An 18,015-nucleotide genomic window follows, 5' to 3' on the forward strand; every position below is an offset into this window, starting at 1 on the left:
TCCAAGGAGTGTATCTACCTCAGGTAAATGTTCAACTCAGATGCCTGTCTTTTGTTTGGCTGGAAGCCACAGATGTGGGTTCAATTCCAGACCTGGAGGGCAGCTAGGGACCATAGTCTCAGTGTCTCCACCAGGCTCTGTGAGACCAGCAAACCTGGTCCCCCCTTCAAACCTCTTACATTCTTGCCAGCATTTGTTACTTTCTTTTTTTAATCTTACTTATCCTAGTGGGGCCCTTCTTTTTTGCATCAGAAACTATAAGAAGCCCCTGTGCTTAGAGAGTATTTTTTGAATGAAAGAAAGATACTCTCTTAGTTGTTTAACCAAAACCCATTGCCATTCAAGTGGATGCCAACTCAGTGACTCTAGTAAGTCAGACCACAGGGTTTTCCAAGGCTGTAAATCTTTATGGAAACAGACTTCCACATCTCTTTCCTGCAGAGCATCTGGTGGGTTTGAACTGCTGACTTTGGTTGATAGTTGAGCTGCTCAACTAGTGTACCAACAGTGCTCCTTAATTGTCTATAGTTGCCTTATATATTTGATTTTCATTTTATTTGCTTATTCATCTACTATTTTGGTAATAGCAAGATGGTTAGATTGATGTTTAATGAACCAGTCCAGATCTCTTTTGTGTTCTTGTTCTAAAAGAGGTATTTTCTTTCTTGGTATTTTGATTGAAAAATATAGTGTTTATCATGGTATTTTATATATAACAGGTGATAAATATAGGCATTACATTAAATTACTGTGTTGTATACCTGGTATATTTTCAGTCTTTTCCTCACTAGTAGTTTTCAGCTTTCTCTCTATCATTACACACATGATTAACACACTCTTTTATATACCTTCAGTTGTGACAAAAACTCAAGATATTTTTCAGGAAAGTAAACCAAATAGCACCAAAGGGGTGTGTGTGTGCGTGCGTGTGTGTGTGTGCATGTGTATATTCATATATGTTTATATGTTTTATGAAGAGTATGTTGCTGTTAGGTGCCATTGAGTCAGCTTTGACTCATAGAACCCCCGTGTAGAACAGAATGAAACACTGCTGATGTTAGTATTATCACTACTAGTGTCACTACTTATGTTAGTATTTGTTTCACAATCAGCTCAGCCCTCTCCTTTTCTTGCTATACTGGAGCCCATCTTTGCAGCCACTGTGTCAGTCCATCTTGTTGAGAGTCTTCTTCTCTGTTGCTGACCCTCCACTTTACCACACATGCTATCCTTCTCCAAGAAATGGTCCCTTCTAACAACATGACCAAAGTAGGTAAAACAAAGTTTGGCCATTCTTGCTTCCAAGGAGCGTTCTGGCTGTACTTTCTCCAGGACAGATGTTAGTTTTTCTGGCAGTCCATGATATTTTCAGTATTCTTCACCAACACCACAATTGAAAAGCATCAGCTCTTTCATTCTTCCCTATTCATTGTCCAGCTTTCACATGCATATGAGGTGATTGAAAATACTATGGCTTGGGTTAGGTGTACCTCAGTCTTCAAAGTGACTTCCTTGCTCTTGTATACTTTAAAGAGGTCTTTTGCAGCAGATTTGCCCGGCGCAATACAGTGTCTGATTTCTTGACTGCTGGTTCCATGGGTGTTGATTGTGGATCAAAGTGAAATGAAATCCCTGACAACTTCAATCTTTTCTCCATTTGTCATGATGCTGCTTATTGTTACAGTTGTGGGGATTTTCGTTTTCTATATGTTGAAGAGTTTAGTGTTCTTAAAAAATATTTATTTGCATTTCCACCCCAGATATACTGAATGATAATTTATATTTAATCAGGTTCACAGGTGATTCTTATAGAATATTGTTAAAATGTAGATTCTGACTCAGTGTATCTGGAGTGGAGGTGTAAGTTCTCAGCAGGGGGTGAAACCTGAATGAACAGGTTCTAATCCCTGATTGGAACAGGCTCAGTGGTAACTAACAAACAAAAACATGGTATCTTAGGATGTTAGGAGCCTGTGTATCTAGTTTTCTCTCAACAAAAAGTACAAAAAGGACTAAAAAGATATTTGAAAAAAAATAGATCCATCACATAAAGGAAAAATAATTGTAAATTCAAAATTTAGTAGACAAAGATGGTTAGAGAATTTAACTCTAAGTACGATTGGTTTGACATCTTAGAAAATGTTGCTCAATAAAGGCCTGGAAGAGGGAAAAAAAATTTACTGGTACATGAGTAACAGAATATTCTGTTTATTGGCATAGATGAACTATTATTTCTTTCCTTTATCCATTCTTGCCCTTTTGCTAATTTAACAATGTGCAAAATAAAAGAGAATGTGGAAAATCTCATTGAATAAGTGAAAGATTTAAAAACACTGTTTCTTTTCAATCACCACAGCTGTAAATGGCTGCTTATTAGTAATGACTTCTCCTGAGTGACTCATGGGCTGTGACATTAATGAGAACTAGATTGTAGGATTCTTTGAAACCTGGCTGTAAGTTTACCACTGCTCCCCCAGTCATACCAGAATGCATGCTAATATCGGAAAAGTTGCCATTTCTAATTTGTAAGAAGTGTTTTTGCAAATGTTGATACTTTTAAGTATTTTTGGTAAGAAATCACTTTTACTGATTTCTTACCAATCTCTTATGAGCATCAAGATACTGTTGTAATAATGGAATGTGGGGATGTTGAAGTAGACATGTGTTTGCTGCTTCGTAGCAATGAATATAAGAGAAAGAAAGTTTTGGTGGTAGAATGCCTTGCTTAATGCTATCATGGTAGATTTGACTGTATTTGTAAATGTGTTGAAAAATGTGTCCATTTTAGGGACAATAATGACCTACAGAAAATAGGTCATTTTGCTGTGTTGTGACCTGTTTTTGACCTTGTATGGAGATGGACTCTTTATTCTTTCTTATTAGTGTTTGCTATTATCAACATTACATTGCATCCTAAATATTAATGATGAAATGGTAACAGCTTTGCTAGTATTAAATTGTTTTTGGAGAGCTTAAAAACATGTTGCTATAATTAAAATCCTCTGATTTATTTATTTATTTTTGCCCTTAGGTAACTCTTCATGCAGGATGAATTAAAGGAAAAGGGTACTAACTAATTAGGAATGGAGAGCAGTTTGTCAATTTCCAATATGCAAGACCCTTCACCTTCACCCTTGGAAAAGCATCACAGCTCAGCCAATGGCAATGGTGATCTTGATTCAGGTAGGCTTATGTTTTCTAGATCCATCTGGCTTTTTGATTTATTGATCAAAAAATTCAGGAAGATATTCAGGAAACAGTGGGCAATATTCCTAGATCTCACATACTGCCTATTCCTAGAATTTGCTGTCATATTTATAAGCATATAGTAGCTTTAAAGTTATGCAAGTTTTCGTTCAAAATTAATGTTGCCTATACTAGCTAGAGCAGGCTAGGTTATACTGAGATAACAAATGACTTCAGAATCTCAATGGGTTACCACAGTAAATGTCTGTAAATCATTCACACACTGTCTAATAGATCAGTGGGACTCTCTGTTCCACAGAGTCATTCTGCACCATCTTTCAATGCTGCGATATTAACATGGTGCTCCAGGGTTTTCCATAACGGGAAAAGCAGAGCTGCAGGGTCTGGGACTAGCAATTAAATGCTTTAGCTCAGTGTTAGATGTTCCTGACACTGCAAGGGAGGCAGGGAAGTGTAATTCTCATTCATGTTCCCAGAAGGAGAGAACAGGTTCTGCCTAAACATTAGATGCCTCTACCACAGAACCCTTCTTTAGAGTCTTGAATGCAGTCTTTGCATGAAAGCATGCAAAGTACCTAATTTGAAAGAATTTATGTGGATTTGTAGTAAAGTGTTTTTTTTTTTTCCTTCAAGAAGTCTAAAAGAAAAAAGAGCCTTTGACTGAATTTTAATATTTAAGTAATGCATTTATAAATGAATCCTTTTCTAAATACTTACACAGTGGAGGGTTTATTTAAAAAAAGTTTTCTTTTTTTTTAAATAAAGAATTGAGCTATTTACATAGCAGCAAATTAAATAAAGACTTAGCTGTGTGGATCATAAATATTTGGCATGATGAATTCATGTAAAAAAAAATGTGATCATTAACTAAGTTGGATATTTGTTGTTCAAAGAAGTTACACAGTTTGTCTTCAGATTTGGATGAGACCAGACAATGACAGAATTACATACTGCTTCCTGTTGTTGAGTTTATTAGCTTAAGTTTCTCAAATTTTATCTTTATCTGAAAGAAATCTGGATAACCCTGAAATGAGTGATAGCCTTGATATGTTGAAAGATGTTAGTATTTATTTCACAATCAGCTCAGCACTCCCCTTTTCAGATACTCTGCACATAAAACAGGAGTGAAGAAACAACTCCTTCTAACAGTTGTTGTTGTGTGCCGTCGAGTCAGACCCAACTCATAGTGACCCTGCCTTGGGTTTCCGAGGCAGTATCACTATTGAAGTAGATTGCCCAACCTTTCTTCTGAGGAGTGGCCGGTGGGTTTGAACCAGCAGCCTCCTGGTTAGCAGTCAAGTGGTAGAGATGAATAATTTTCCTTTGGACATGGACATATGTAAACTCCTTCTGAGAGAGCTAAGTTCCATAGGCTGAAGGATTCATCCTAATTATTCTGTTTTTATTTAACTACAAATAAATTTCCCCTTAAAAAAAAAAGTCTGTCTTATGTTTGCCCAAGTGAGATTTTTTTCCCCAATTTCGGAGTCTCTGAGCTTTCATCATATTTTTTGTAGTATATCATCCCTGTACATATGATGCCTACTCCTGCATCCTTTTCTATGTTATGTTCTCAAACTTTTTAAAAGCCAACTATTGATTAATTTTTCATTTTTATGCAGGTGAGGTATATCTCAAACTTTAGTAGCTTCTGAAGCTCATTAATGATAGTGAAAATAATTGTACTGTCTTTTCTTTGAGAGTAATTCTACATGTATGGGGAAGTATGGGAACTTGATTCATTATATCATTGGCTGAGGTTATGTCACAGTGAAAGCCCATCATATACTTAATGTCACAATTAGTTCCTTGCTCTTGGGTAGAACATATAATAACCTTGGAACATGTTAAGAGCTTTAGTAGAAATAGTATTTTTAAATAGCTCTGAATTGTCTTAACATTTTTCAGAAATCCTTGCTTTTTTTTCCCTCCCTATATTACTCATTATGTCCTTTTTTTCCTTGGAATTGCCATATTTGTTCTGTGACTCTTAGATGAAACTACAAAGACAGATTCTTTTAAAGAAGAAATAGATTTAGAGTAGGGTCAAAAATTTATTTAGGGGCTCTTTCATTGGGTCCATAAATATTTATTATGGTTATATCTTCATGTTCAATTGATCCTTTAATCATTATATAATGTCCTTCTTTGTCTCGTATGGTGGTTTTTGTCTTAAAGTCAATTTGATCAGAAATTAGTATTGCCACTCCTGCTCTCTTACAGTTGCCATTTGCTTGATATATCTTTTTCCAACCTTTGATTTTTAGTCTGTTTTTGTCATTATCTCTAAGGTGTGTCTCTTGTAGGCAGCATATGGATGGGTTGTGTTTTCTTATCCAATCTGCAACTCTCCGTCTCTTGAGTGGTGCATTTAATCCATTAACATTCAGGGTGATTATTGATAAGTTTGAATTTGTTGCTGTCATTTTGTTATGTATTTTTTCCTGGTGTCCCTGGTTTCTTTGTTCCATATTATTTTCTGTGCTGAGCTCGTTTTGTTTATGAATTGTGTTATCATTCCCGTTGTGGCTGTTGTTTTAGTATATGCTGAATATTTGTGCTTGTCCTCTTTTCTATTGTGATGTGAAGGTTTATAATTTTTCTTTGTGGTTACCCTATGATTTATAAATTTATCCCCAAGTTTAGAACAGTCCATTCTATCTTTCAACTTTCTTAACTTCCTCACCATTTAGAAATTCTGTGACTGCACAGTCTTTTCCCTCTTTTTGTTTGTAGTTGTCCTCACTTGCCAATTGCTATCTCTGGTTCACTGTCTACAACCTTGTAATCTCATTTTACTTTGGATATGTCCATAGCTGTGGTTTCTGGGTTATGTTATCTTGTGTATTAATGGTCTGTTGTTATTTGCTATTTTTAGTTCTCTGATCAAAAAAATTTAGTAGACAATAGAGGCTGACTTCATTCTAGAAACTGAAATCTAATAGCATTTAAACCATTGTAACATAATGAAGTATGATTCTTCAAGTAGATTACTTTTTTTTTAAGTAGTTCACTTTTAGAGGAGTTCTGGTGACACAAACGAATGAGCACTTGGCTGTTATTGGAAGGATTGGTTGTTCGAACCCACTCAGGGAGTTCCTGGGAAAAGGACCTGGTGGTCTCCCGTAAAGATTACAGCCAGGACAACCCTCTCGGGGCACTTCTACTCTGTCACATGGAGTTGTTATGAGTTGAAATCGACTCAACAGCACCTCACAACAACAATAACAGTCTTTTTTTTTTTTTTCTACCTGTTAATATATAAAATATTTGCACTTCTGCATTCAATCATGGGTTGTTTGGTTCTGGGGCCAGCTGTATAACAGTTTAGTGCTGTATGAAGTCTTAAGCACTGAGGCTCTTTTCCCTGTAAGAGTTTTCAGATGAAATTTCCATATCATATGTGCAAGGGAAAGCAAAGTCAGAGTTCTTCAGCTGGTTCTAAATTGACTTGCATATAAGGAACAATAGATATATTATCATGAATTCACATTATATGACAGGCCCTCTTTCAAGTACTTTACATGCATTAACTCAATCTTTCAGCAACCCAATGAATATCTACTTTTATTTTGCCCATTTTATGACTGAGGAAACTATTCAGATAGCAAGGTTAAGTTACTTGGCTAATGTGTTAGAGATAAGATTTAATCTCAGACATGCTGGCTCTGGAGTGTGAGCTCTGAAGCACTTGGCTGTACTGCCCCTTCAGTGTAAGGATATGTCATCAGGAAATCCAGAATATATAAAAATGTATGCGTGTGTGTGTGGGCACACACACACATACACACACACGTACACACAGAATTTATGGAACATAGGCACAACTCAGTTTCTTTCTTGTTCTCCCATCAATTTTTCTTCTGTTCTTCCTCTTCTGATGTGCTTTGTGGTGCATTACTGCATCTCCCTAACAATCTCCTTGAGTAACTACATTTCTTCTCTGACAAAATTATGTTTCCAAAGAATGAAAAATCTTACCTGGTTGCTCCAGGGTCTTTTTATCTTGGGTTGTTTGGTCGTGTTTTTCCCTTCACTCCAGCCTCCCAACCCCCGGCTTCTGTGATTCTTTTACAACGATGATCCCTCCAAAATGAAAACTACAGCTTGAAACAATGGACTCCGAATCTCATTACCAGATTTTTTTTTTTTGCCTCTTTTTCTGAGGAAAGCTCAAATAAGAGTCGGGATCAATAACTGACACCCAAGTCCTGTAAATGAAATAGGCACAACATAAAATTACTCCTCCTCCCATGAACACTCCATACGTGACTGGAATGAGCACAGGGAGATGAGGTAGCCTAGGAACAGAAGGCCTCTCCAGCCGACAAAATTGACAGTGTTATCACGAGGAGCACAAAGAAGGAAAATGGACCAACATTTGATTTCTGGAGTTCTAGGCTTCTTCAGTTGTGATAAAAGCCAGCAGAACAATATGCTGGCATAGTGATAAATAGATTTCTTGACATTATTTCTACAAGCCTGCTAAATGTAATTTCCTGATGAAGTTGGTGGTAGATAAAGTGGTGTTGCAAATTTAGACTGGGCAAGCCTCTGAGTAAAAAGAATTACGCTGAATTTGTGGGCTTGATTTGCTGTTGTTAGGAATATGTCAACTGGAGTACCACAGGAGTCAGCATTCTTATGAGAAAAATTCCGATCTTTTACTTTTTATGCTTGGAGCTAGTCCATTGTGGCTCTATACTATTCCTTGTTTCCAAACTCTCTTGAATAGTTGTTGCTTGCCCTAGGGTGATTTTTATATTTTTTTTCTCTTCTTCTAGAGAAAGTGTAGTAAGATGAGCACTGCCCATTCCTTTCCTGGTCCCTGCTTCCCTTCTCTCAGCAGATGTGCAGAGGATTTTTCCTTGCAGGAAGTCCTGCAGTCCTGAAGTTGGTTTTGGAGTCAGCACTTGTCTCCAATACTTGTCTGAATTGTTTATATTTTTCTTTCTGTTTAGTATACTGACAAAAGAACTATTTTCTAAACTTCAGGATAATATGACTTGACTATCAGTAGTTAACATTAATGAAGATTTACTGTTTGCTTTCTTTTTCTACATTTGTAAAAATATCCAGCATGTTCAAGAAGGTGCTCAGTAAGATTTGTTTTTTCTGAATATACCAATTCTTAATTTCTTTACTGGATAGCATATGGTTATGGGCTTTAATATTTAATCTTGAAAAGTTAGCCTTATTTCAGATTGTAAAATTGTCCAGTCCAAGATTTCATTACTTAAAAAAAGATGTATGAGTGGTTTGTTCTGTTTTTCACTGTAAAGTCACTAGTACTTTTTAGTAAGGTATTTTTAAAAATATTTATTATGAAATATTCTGGTCACATAAATAGCTTTCTGTTTTCTGAAACTGGATTGCTACTCATTAATACCCCTGTTTTCTTTTAAATTGTGAAATTTTCTTAGTAGCTTTTCATAGCCTATTTTCATTACATCATGGGGAAATGCCTCCTAGTAGTTCATTTACAGAGAAGGGAGATTGTCAGAGTTTCCTTGATAAAATGTTTATGGGTTTAAGAGGTTTATGAATCAGCTGTAAATATTTGCTCTGGGTTTATGAGACATCTACTCATAAACATTTTGTGTGTTTATGTATATTGCTCATTGAATTGCCTTTAGAGCATCAGCTGCTTAGGGTACATACACCCCAGGAAGTGTTATATGTTACAGATTTTAAAAAGCTCTATTGTGAGGAACCCTAAATTTTTGTATATGATTTCATTGTAAAAACAGCACAGTAAAAGCCACTAGTCTAAGCACAGTGAAAAATAAAAAGTAACAGTTTTTATTTTTTTTTAAAATTCCGTTTTGGGTCTGACTTTTGGGGGTATTTGTAAAGATATTTTCTTTAGACCAGCAGAGAAGAATAGTACTTTCTTATGTGTTGTTCTTATGACCTCTCTCTTGAGAGATGCAGCAGTACCTTGAAATGACAGGATTAACTTAAATGAGTTCATGATGGAGTGCCAAAGCATTTTAGAGTCTATTATATTGAGAGAAAAGATTGGAATATTATTGAATTATATTGTGAGAAGAGACTGGAAATGTAGTTTGTAATTAATTAAACACTGATGGAAATAAATTTTTTGGTAAAATACTCATAACCTGCATTAAAATTGTATAAAGATAAAAAACTGCAAGAAGAAGTCTCAAAGTTGAGGTTCCTGTTGTAGGCCATGGTCATCCCCTCACCACTGATTTGAGGTGAAAGAATATTGAGGCTTAGGTAGTAATGATAAAGATGTTCGTCAAGGCCTTCTCATCTGAGGAACTGGCCACAGCAGGCAATTCCCTGACAGTTCATTCTTGATTTGAATATTTCCAGTGTGAAGGAACTCATCACTTCATAGGATATCTCCTGTTGCATTGCATTTTTAACAGCTATAATCTCAGAAAACTTTCATCCTGGAGTTTGACCCAGGACTGAGTTTTATCCCCATACCTTCTCCCTGGGTTCTCTTCCTCACAAACAGGTTCCAGATACTCTGTTCACTCTATTCTTCCCTTTGAGGATGGCTGCTGCCTTCTGCCTCACCCTGTCTCCTTGGTCTTCTTGTTGCCTGATTTTGGCTTTGGAGTATTTAATGCTTACCAATTCATAGAGGCTGATAAGGCCTTGAAGACCACCTTGGATTCTTCTCTCAGGTGGAGAAAGGGGTGGTCATGGTAGGGTGCTTTCTGATGCAAAAAGAAAAGCATGATGAAGGCCCAGGAATGACATGGTATGGTGCTTAACTTATTAAGAGTGCCAGCTTCAAAATCAGCCAGGCTGTGTTGGACACCTGCCTGAGACTGAACAGTTACATGACCCTAGGTGATTGATCGAACCTCTCTGAGCTCTAGTCGTTTTTTCTGTGAGATAGGAGTAATAGTCTGTATCTATCAGTGTTCTCTGATTAATTGAGGTGATGCATGTAAAGCAGTTAGCAGAGAGCTGGACACAGAAATACAGTGTTGCTCTTGCTACACTGTATTCATTCCTGTGAAAGTGTGTGGTCACTTTGTGAAGCTGAATGTGCCTGATATAGCTGGAGCAACAGACAGGGTCCACATGAAGTTGTGGTTTCAGCTGAGGCTAGAAAAGCAGGACCTGAGGCTATAGAAGAGCCTGGACCTTGTCTGCACCATGTTAGCTATCAAATGATACCTGCTATAGACACAACACCTGGCCACTTTGTTGTTGTTATTAGGTGCCGTCTAGTCATCTCTGACTCATAGCGATGTTATGTACAACAGAACTAAACACTGCCTGGTCTTGTGCCAGCCTCATGATCCCTGCTATACCTGAGCCCATCATTGGGAGCCACTGTGTCAATCCATCTTGTTGAGGGCCTTCCCCTTTTTCACTGACCCTCCACTTTGCCAAGCATGATATCCTTCTCCAGAGAACGGTCCCTTCTGACAACATGACCAAAATAGGTGAGATGAAGTCTGTCTGTTCTTATTTCCAAGGAGCATTCCAGCTACACTTCTTCTAGGACATATTTATTAGTTCTTTTAGCAGTCCATGGTACTTTCAGCATTCTTTGCCAACACCACAACTCAAAAGCATCAACTCTTCATTGTCCCTATCTCACGTGCATATGAGGTGATTAAAAATACCATGGCTTGGGTTAGGTGCACCTTAGTCTTCAAGGAGACATCTTTGCTCTTCAGCACTTGAAAGAGGTCTTTTACAGCAGATTTTCCCAGTGTAATATGTCATCTGATATCTTGGCTGCTCTTCCATTGGTGTTGACTGTAAAACCAAGTAATAGGAAGTCTTTGACAACTTCAATCTTTTCTCCATTTATCATGATACTGCTTATTGGTCCAGTTGTGAGGATTTTTGTTTTCTTTATATTGAGGTGTAATCCATACTGCAGACTGTAGTCTACAATTTTCATCAGTAAGTGCTTCAAGTCATCCTCACTTTAGTGAGTAAATAGTGTTGCATTGATGCTTATAACTAGGGGATCAGGGAACAAAACAAACCAAAACAAAAACACAGCTTGGTAAACCTGAAAATAGTGGTATAAAAATACATGTCGAGCACTGGGGAGAATTACAAGCAGAGGTACTGGGTGGCACCCTGAGATGTTTTCCAGAATAGAACTGCGTTCTCTTTGGATTTGCTTCACTGTGTCTTGTTGTTGTTGTTGGCTACTGTTGAATTGTTCTCCAGTACATGGTGACCCCATGTGTTACAGAATAGAATTGCTCTATAGGGTTTTCTTGGCTGTAGTCTTTACAGAAGCAGTTTGCCAGGCCTTTCTTTCATGGAGCTGCTGGGTGGGTTTGAATTGCCCTTTAGGTTAGCAGCCAGTTGCAAACAGCTTGCACCATCCAGCCTCCTAACCCCCCTAACATCCCTTGTTAGGTGGTGGCTGCAGAATCATTGATTTCCTTCAGGGAGCATGTTACTCCTTGAAATGCATAAATCCCTGGGTGATGCAGAATGTTGGGAGAGGGATAAAGGAAAGGTATTTTTAATCTTCAGGTGACTTCTTTACCTTGGTCATTTGATTATAAACTACTAATATAGTAGTAAAAGCATTTATTATTCTTGGCTAATGAAATTTGCTATTGCTAGTAGAAGATTTATAGGGTGAACATCCATTGAACATTATTGCAAAAGAAGAGAATCTAAACTTTTGAGTAAAATTTGAGGAGGCATTTGTCAACAACTTTGACTTATGCTAAGTATATGGGGAAATTTATGTTGAAAATTAAGATAACTGCCTCTCAACTTAGTGTCTTCTGAGTTTGTAAAATTTATCCTGTTCGGTCAATTTCTGAGACTATGTAGAGTATAACCAGAGAATTACTTTTCCCTGTTATAAATTTTAAAACAGTAGTGATAGTCTTCAAGCACAAGGCTTTGTTTTTTAGGCCCTCCTATCACTTGATTCTTCTGGCCCACATGCTAGGATATACCACTTCTATGTTAATAACCAACCACCCGTCTGTCAGATTGTCATACTGTGGAGGCTTGCATGTTGCTGTGATGCTGGAAACTGTTGTTGTTGTTGTTACGTGACCTCGAGTCAGACCCAACTCATAGCAACCCCTCCTTGGGTTTCCAAGGCAATATCACTATGGCAGTAGATTGCCCCATCTTCCTTCTGAGGACTGGCTGGTGGGTTTGAACCGTCAGCCTTCTGGTTAGCAGTCAAGTGCCTTAGGCACTACATTACCAACGATGGCACATAACAACAACAACAACAGGGCATATGACTGCTGACCAGAAGGCTGGTTGTTCAAACTCACCAGCCATTCTTTGGAAGGAAGATTGGGCAATCTATTTCCGTGGAGATGCTGCCTCAGAAACCTAAGGAGGGTTTGCTATGAGTCGAATCAACTCGATGGTAGTAAGTTTGGTTTGCTTTGGTTATACTTTAAAAAACTTCATCTGGTATTTTTCAGTTATATAAATTATATCTTATGTAGAGTCTTAACTGTTTTGGGAATTACTTGATTTCATTTAGAGACAGTTTGTGGGTTTGTGCAAATTTAACTACCTTGCTTGTGGTTGGGAGGAACTTAAAGTTTTAAGAGCTATGTTGTGCATTTGATCGTATTTTTCTTTGTTTCTTGTGATTGGAGAAACACATGTCCTGTTGGTTTCTGTGGTGTGTCTTGCTCTGAGTGTTCTGTCCAGGCAGAAGGCAAGAGTATAGGCCCTGGACCCAGTGGGCATCAGGGGTCTGCCTGACAACCATCCGGTCTGTTTCTGTTGCTAACTTGCTGTGTGGCCATAGGTACTTACAGAGCCTCTGGGCCTCACTTTCTTTTTCTTTAAAATAATATTGGATTCAGTGCTTTGTAAAGTCCCCAATAGCACTAATGTCTATGACATTATTTTTAATCAACAACTTCCATTAAATGACTGCACAGTAAGGAGCCAATGGACAAACAGTGCTGGTGCTATATATAAATCACAGTGCTTTCCCAAAGGTTCCCTTCGCCTTGTTCTCTAGCCTTCTTAAAGGCTGAGGTGCCTGTGTTGTTGTTGTTAGGTGCTGTCAACATGGCTGCGACTCTGTGTTCAACAGAACAAAACGCTGCCTGGTCCTGTGTCATCCCCACAATCCTTGCTGTGCTTGAGCCCATCATTGTAGCCACTATGTTGGTTCATTTTGTTGAGAGTCTTCCCCTTTTTTGCTGACCCTCTACTTTACCAAGCATGATATCCTTCTCCAAAGAATGGTCCATTTTGATAACATGACCAAAGTAGGTGAGAGGAAGTTGGACCATTCTCACTTCTAAGGAGCATTCCAGCTGCATTTCAGGACAGATTTGTTCGTTCTTCTGGCAGTCTATGGTATTTTCAGTCTTCTTTGCCAACACCACAATTCAAAGGCATCCACTCTTCTTCAGTCTTCCTTATTCATTGTCCAAATTTCACAGGTGTATGAGCCAATTGAAAATATCATGGTTTGGGTTAAACCAAACCAAACCAAACTCACTGCTGTTGAGTCAAACCCGACTCATAGCAACCCTTCCTTGGGTTTCCGAGGTGGTACCACGACGGAAGTAGATTGCCCAGCCTTCCTTCTGAGGAGTGGCTGGGGGATTTGAACCACCAGCCTTCTGGTTAGCAGTCAAATGCCTTAGGCACTATGTTAACAGAGCTCCTCACATTAGTCTTCAAAGTGACATCTTTACTTCTTAACACTTTAAAGAAGTCTTTTGCAGCAAATTTGCCCAGTGCAGTAAGACATCTGGTTTCCTGATTGCTGCTTCTATGGATGTTGACTGTGGATCCAAGTAAAATAAAATCCCTGACAACTTCTGTTTTCTGTTTATCATGATGTTGCTTATTGATGGTCATGATATTGACTAACACAACTGTTGGTCCGGTTGTGAAGATTTTCATTTTCCTTATATTGAGACATAATCCATACTGCAGACTGTAGTCTTTGATCTTCATCAGTAAGTGCTTCAAGTCATCTTCACTTTCAGCAAGCAAGGTTGTGTCATCTGCATGTAGCAGGTTCTTAGTGGTTCCTTGTCTGATCCTGATGCCACATTCTTCTTCATAGTCCAGCTTCTCGAAATAATTTGCTCAGCATGTAGTTTGAATAAGTATTGTTCTGGTTATTTGGTACCACTCTGACAAGAATATACCACAAATGGGATGGCCTTAGCAAACAGGAGTTTATTCTCTTATAGCTTGGAGGCTTTAAGTCCAAGTTCAAAGTGCTGGGCTTTTGGGGCTGGGTGAAAGCCCCTCTGCCTTGGGCTTCAGCTCTGCATCTTGCTCCCAGCCCACTGGAGTTGGAGGCTTTTCTTCACTTAGCTGCTGGCTGCTGAGGCTGACAAACCCAAGGTTGACAAACTACAAGGCACAGTCCCAGTGTTACCAAACCACACAGTAGGCTGTTAATTCAAGTCCGTTGAAAGTCCCAAGGTCGGCAGAGCATGGCAGGCTGCTGAACAATGACATGGCTACATGCAGAGTTTGAGTGTGCCAGAAGCTAGAGACTATTCTCAAAGCTGTTTCTTTCATACGGGAAGCAGACCACATACCCAAAGCAGCTACTCAGCTGCTCCAGTAGATTCTACCATGGAGTTAATTACCAGTCTCACCGTGGGGAATAACTACATTCAACTGCCCAGCCACTCAAGCAGGCCCAGCCAAGTTGGCACACAAACTTAACCACCACAAGTATGGTGAAAGAACACAACCCTGATGCACTCCCTTCCTGATTTTAAACCATGCAGTATCCCCTTGTTCTGTTCAAATGATAGCCTCTTGGTCTATATACAGGTTTCTCAAGATCACAATTAAGTGTTCTGGAATTTCCCATTCTTCACAATGTTACCCATAATTTGTTATGATCTACATGGTTGAATGCCTTTACATAGTCAATAAAACACAGGTAGACATCTTTCTGGTATTCTTTGCTTTCAGCTAAGATCCATTTGACATCAGCAATGATATCCATGTCCTCTTCTGAATCCAGCTTGCATTGCTGGAAATTGCCTGTCAATATACTGCTGCAACTGTTTTTGATATATTTTCAAGATTTTACTTGCATGTGATATTAATGATATTGTTTGATAATTTTCACATCCTGTTAGATCACTTTTCTTCGGAATGGGCATAAATATCAATCTCTTCCAGTCAGTTGGCCAGGTTGCTGTCTTCCACATTTCTTAGCATAAATGAGTAAGCACGTCCAGTGCTGTATCCATTTGTTGAAACATCTCAATAAATATTCTGCCAATTCCTGGAGCCTTTTTTTTTTTTTTTAAACCTATTCCTTCAGTGCAATTTAGACTTCTTCCTTCAATACCATTGGTTCTTTTCTTTTTTTTTTTTTTTTAATTTTATTGTGATTGCACAAATGTTTACAGAGCTAATTCATCTTCCATACAGCAGTTCACATACACTTTGTCTCATGACATTGACCATAATCTCCGACAGTGCAACAGCTCCCTTCTTACTTCCTCCCCTCCATGCACTCCTGCCCCCTAAGATGTCCCTGTGCACACACAGCCCCTCTATTCCCTTCAAAGAGTGTATCTACCTAATGTAAATGTTCAGCCCATATGCCTGTCTTTTGTTTGGCTAGAAGCCATAGGAGTGGGTTCAATTCCAGACCTGAAGGGCAGCTAGGGGCCATAGTCTCAGGGGTTCCACCAGACTCTATCAGACCAACAAACCAGGTCCTTTTTTTTAATGATTTTGAGCTTTGTTCTACATTGTTCTCCTACTCTATCCAGGGTGTCCTACCTAGATCCCCCTTTGAGTGGTTGACAGTGGTAGCCGGGTACTGTCTAGTTCTTCTGGTCTCATAGATGTATAGGCTAAGGATCACATGGTGTCAGTCCCTCAGACTAATTGTTTCCATGTGTCTTTGGTTTTCTTCATTCTTTTCTACTCTGGCTGAGGAGAGACCCGTTGTTGCATCTAGATGGCCACTTGCAAGCTTTTAAGATTCCAGTTGCTACTCACCAGAGTAGGTTGTAGAACAATATTTTTGTGTAGTATGCTATGTCAATTGAGGTTCATGTCCCTGTGACCAATATATCATTGGTTCTTGATCATAGGCCACATCCTGAAATTGTTTGACATTGATCGATTTTTTTTGATACAGTGACTCTATGTATTCCTTCCATCTTCTTTTTATACTTCCTGCGTCATTCAATGTTTTGTCCATAGAGTCCTTCAGTATTGCAACTTTAGGTTTGAATTTTTTTCTTAAGTTCTTTCAGCTTGAGAAATGCTGAGCATAGTCTTCCTTTTTGGTTTTCTAACTCCAGGTCTTTGCACATTTTATCATAATACTTTTTTTTTTTTTTGTCTTCTTGAACTGCTCTTTCAATTCTTCTGTTCAGTTCTTGTATTTCAGTATTTCTTCCATTCACTTTAGCTACTCTGTGTTCAAGGGCAAGTTTCAGGCTCTCTTCTATCTATTTTTGTATTTTCTTCCTTTCTTGTCTTTTTAATGACCATTTTCTTTCTTCACGTGTGTTCTTGATGTCATCTGGTCTTCAATTATTGGTGTTCATTACATCAAATCTCTTCTTCAGATGGTCTCTAAATTCAGGTGGAATATAGTCAAGGTCCTGTTTTGGCTCTCGTGGACTTATTTTAATTTTCTTTAATTTCAACTGGAACTTGCATATGAGCAATTGATGGTCTATTCCACAGTCAGCTCCTGGCCTTGTTTTGACTGATGATATTGAGCTTCTCCATCACCTCTTTCCACAGATGTAGTCAGTCTGATCTCTGTGTATCCTATCTGGTGAGGTCCATTTGTATAGTCACCATTTATGTTGTAGAAAAAAGGTATTTGCAATGAATAATTCATTGGTTTTGAAAAATTCTGTCATGTGATCTCTGGCATCACTTCTGTCACCAAGGCAATATTTTCCAGCTTTTAGTGATTCTTCTTTGTTTCCTGCTTTCATATTCTAATCATCAGTAATCATCAGTGCATGTTGATTGTATGTGTGGTCAGTTTCAGGCTGCAAAATTTGGTAAAAATCTTCAATTTCTTCATCTTTGGCTTTAGTGGTTGGTGCATAAATTTGAATAATAGTAGTAATAGCTGGTCTTCCTTGTAGGTATATGGATATTAGCCTATCACTGACAGCACTATACATCAGGATAGATCTTCAGATGTTGTTTTTAAGGTTGAATGCTATGTCATTACTCTTCACTTTATCATTCCTGGCATAGTAGATCATATTATTATCTGATTCTAAATGGCCAAAACAAGTCCATTTTAGCTCCCTTATGCCTAGGATATCAATCTTTATGCATTCCATTTCATTTTTTTACTATTTCTAGTTTTCTTAGAGTCATACTTTGTATCTTCAGTATTCTGATTATTAATGAATGTTTGCAGCTGTTTCTTGCCATTTGGAGTCACGCCTCATCATCAAATTAATGTCCTGAAAGCTTTTCTCCATCCACATCATTAAAGTTGATGCTACTTTGGGGAAGCAGCTCTTCGCCAGTTGTATTTTGAGTACCTTCCACCCTGAGGGGCTCATCTTCAGGCACTGTATCAGACAGTATTACATCTGTCCATGAAGTTTTCCATTAATACATCAGACAGTGTTTTACTGCTATTCATAATGTTTTCACCAGCCAAGATTTTTAGAAGTGGATGGCCCCATCCTTCTTCCTAGTCTGTCTTCATCTGGAAGCTCTGCTGGAACCTGTCTACCTCGGGTGACCCTGCTGGCATGTGAAGTACTGGTGGCATAGCCTTCAGCCTCATAGCAGACACAAACCACCATAGTACGACAAACTGACAAACTAGTGGTAGCTCAGTTGTTTAGAAGGTAGGAG

General features: G+C 38.3%; 1 protein-coding gene across 1 annotated transcript in view; it reads left to right on the top strand.

Annotated features, from left to right (window-relative positions):
- Positions 1 to 3,083: 3,083 nt before the first annotated feature.
- SFMBT2 (Scm like with four mbt domains 2) overlaps positions 3,084 to 18,015 on the top strand; it is a 299,808-nt gene continuing 284,876 nt past the window's right edge. Inside the window, exon 1 of the mRNA XM_007935449.1 lies at positions 3,084 to 3,183. Coding sequence (XP_007933640.1) covers positions 3,084 to 3,183 — 100 coding nt within the window. The remainder of the gene's footprint in view (positions 3,184 to 18,015) is intronic.

The sequence above is a fragment of the Orycteropus afer genome, unplaced genomic scaffold (genome assembly GCF_000298275.1).
Source record: "Orycteropus afer afer isolate SDZICR_OR568_19922 unplaced genomic scaffold, OryAfe1.0 scaffold00028, whole genome shotgun sequence".
In the NCBI taxonomy this organism is placed as follows: domain Eukaryota; kingdom Metazoa; phylum Chordata; class Mammalia; order Tubulidentata; family Orycteropodidae; genus Orycteropus; species Orycteropus afer.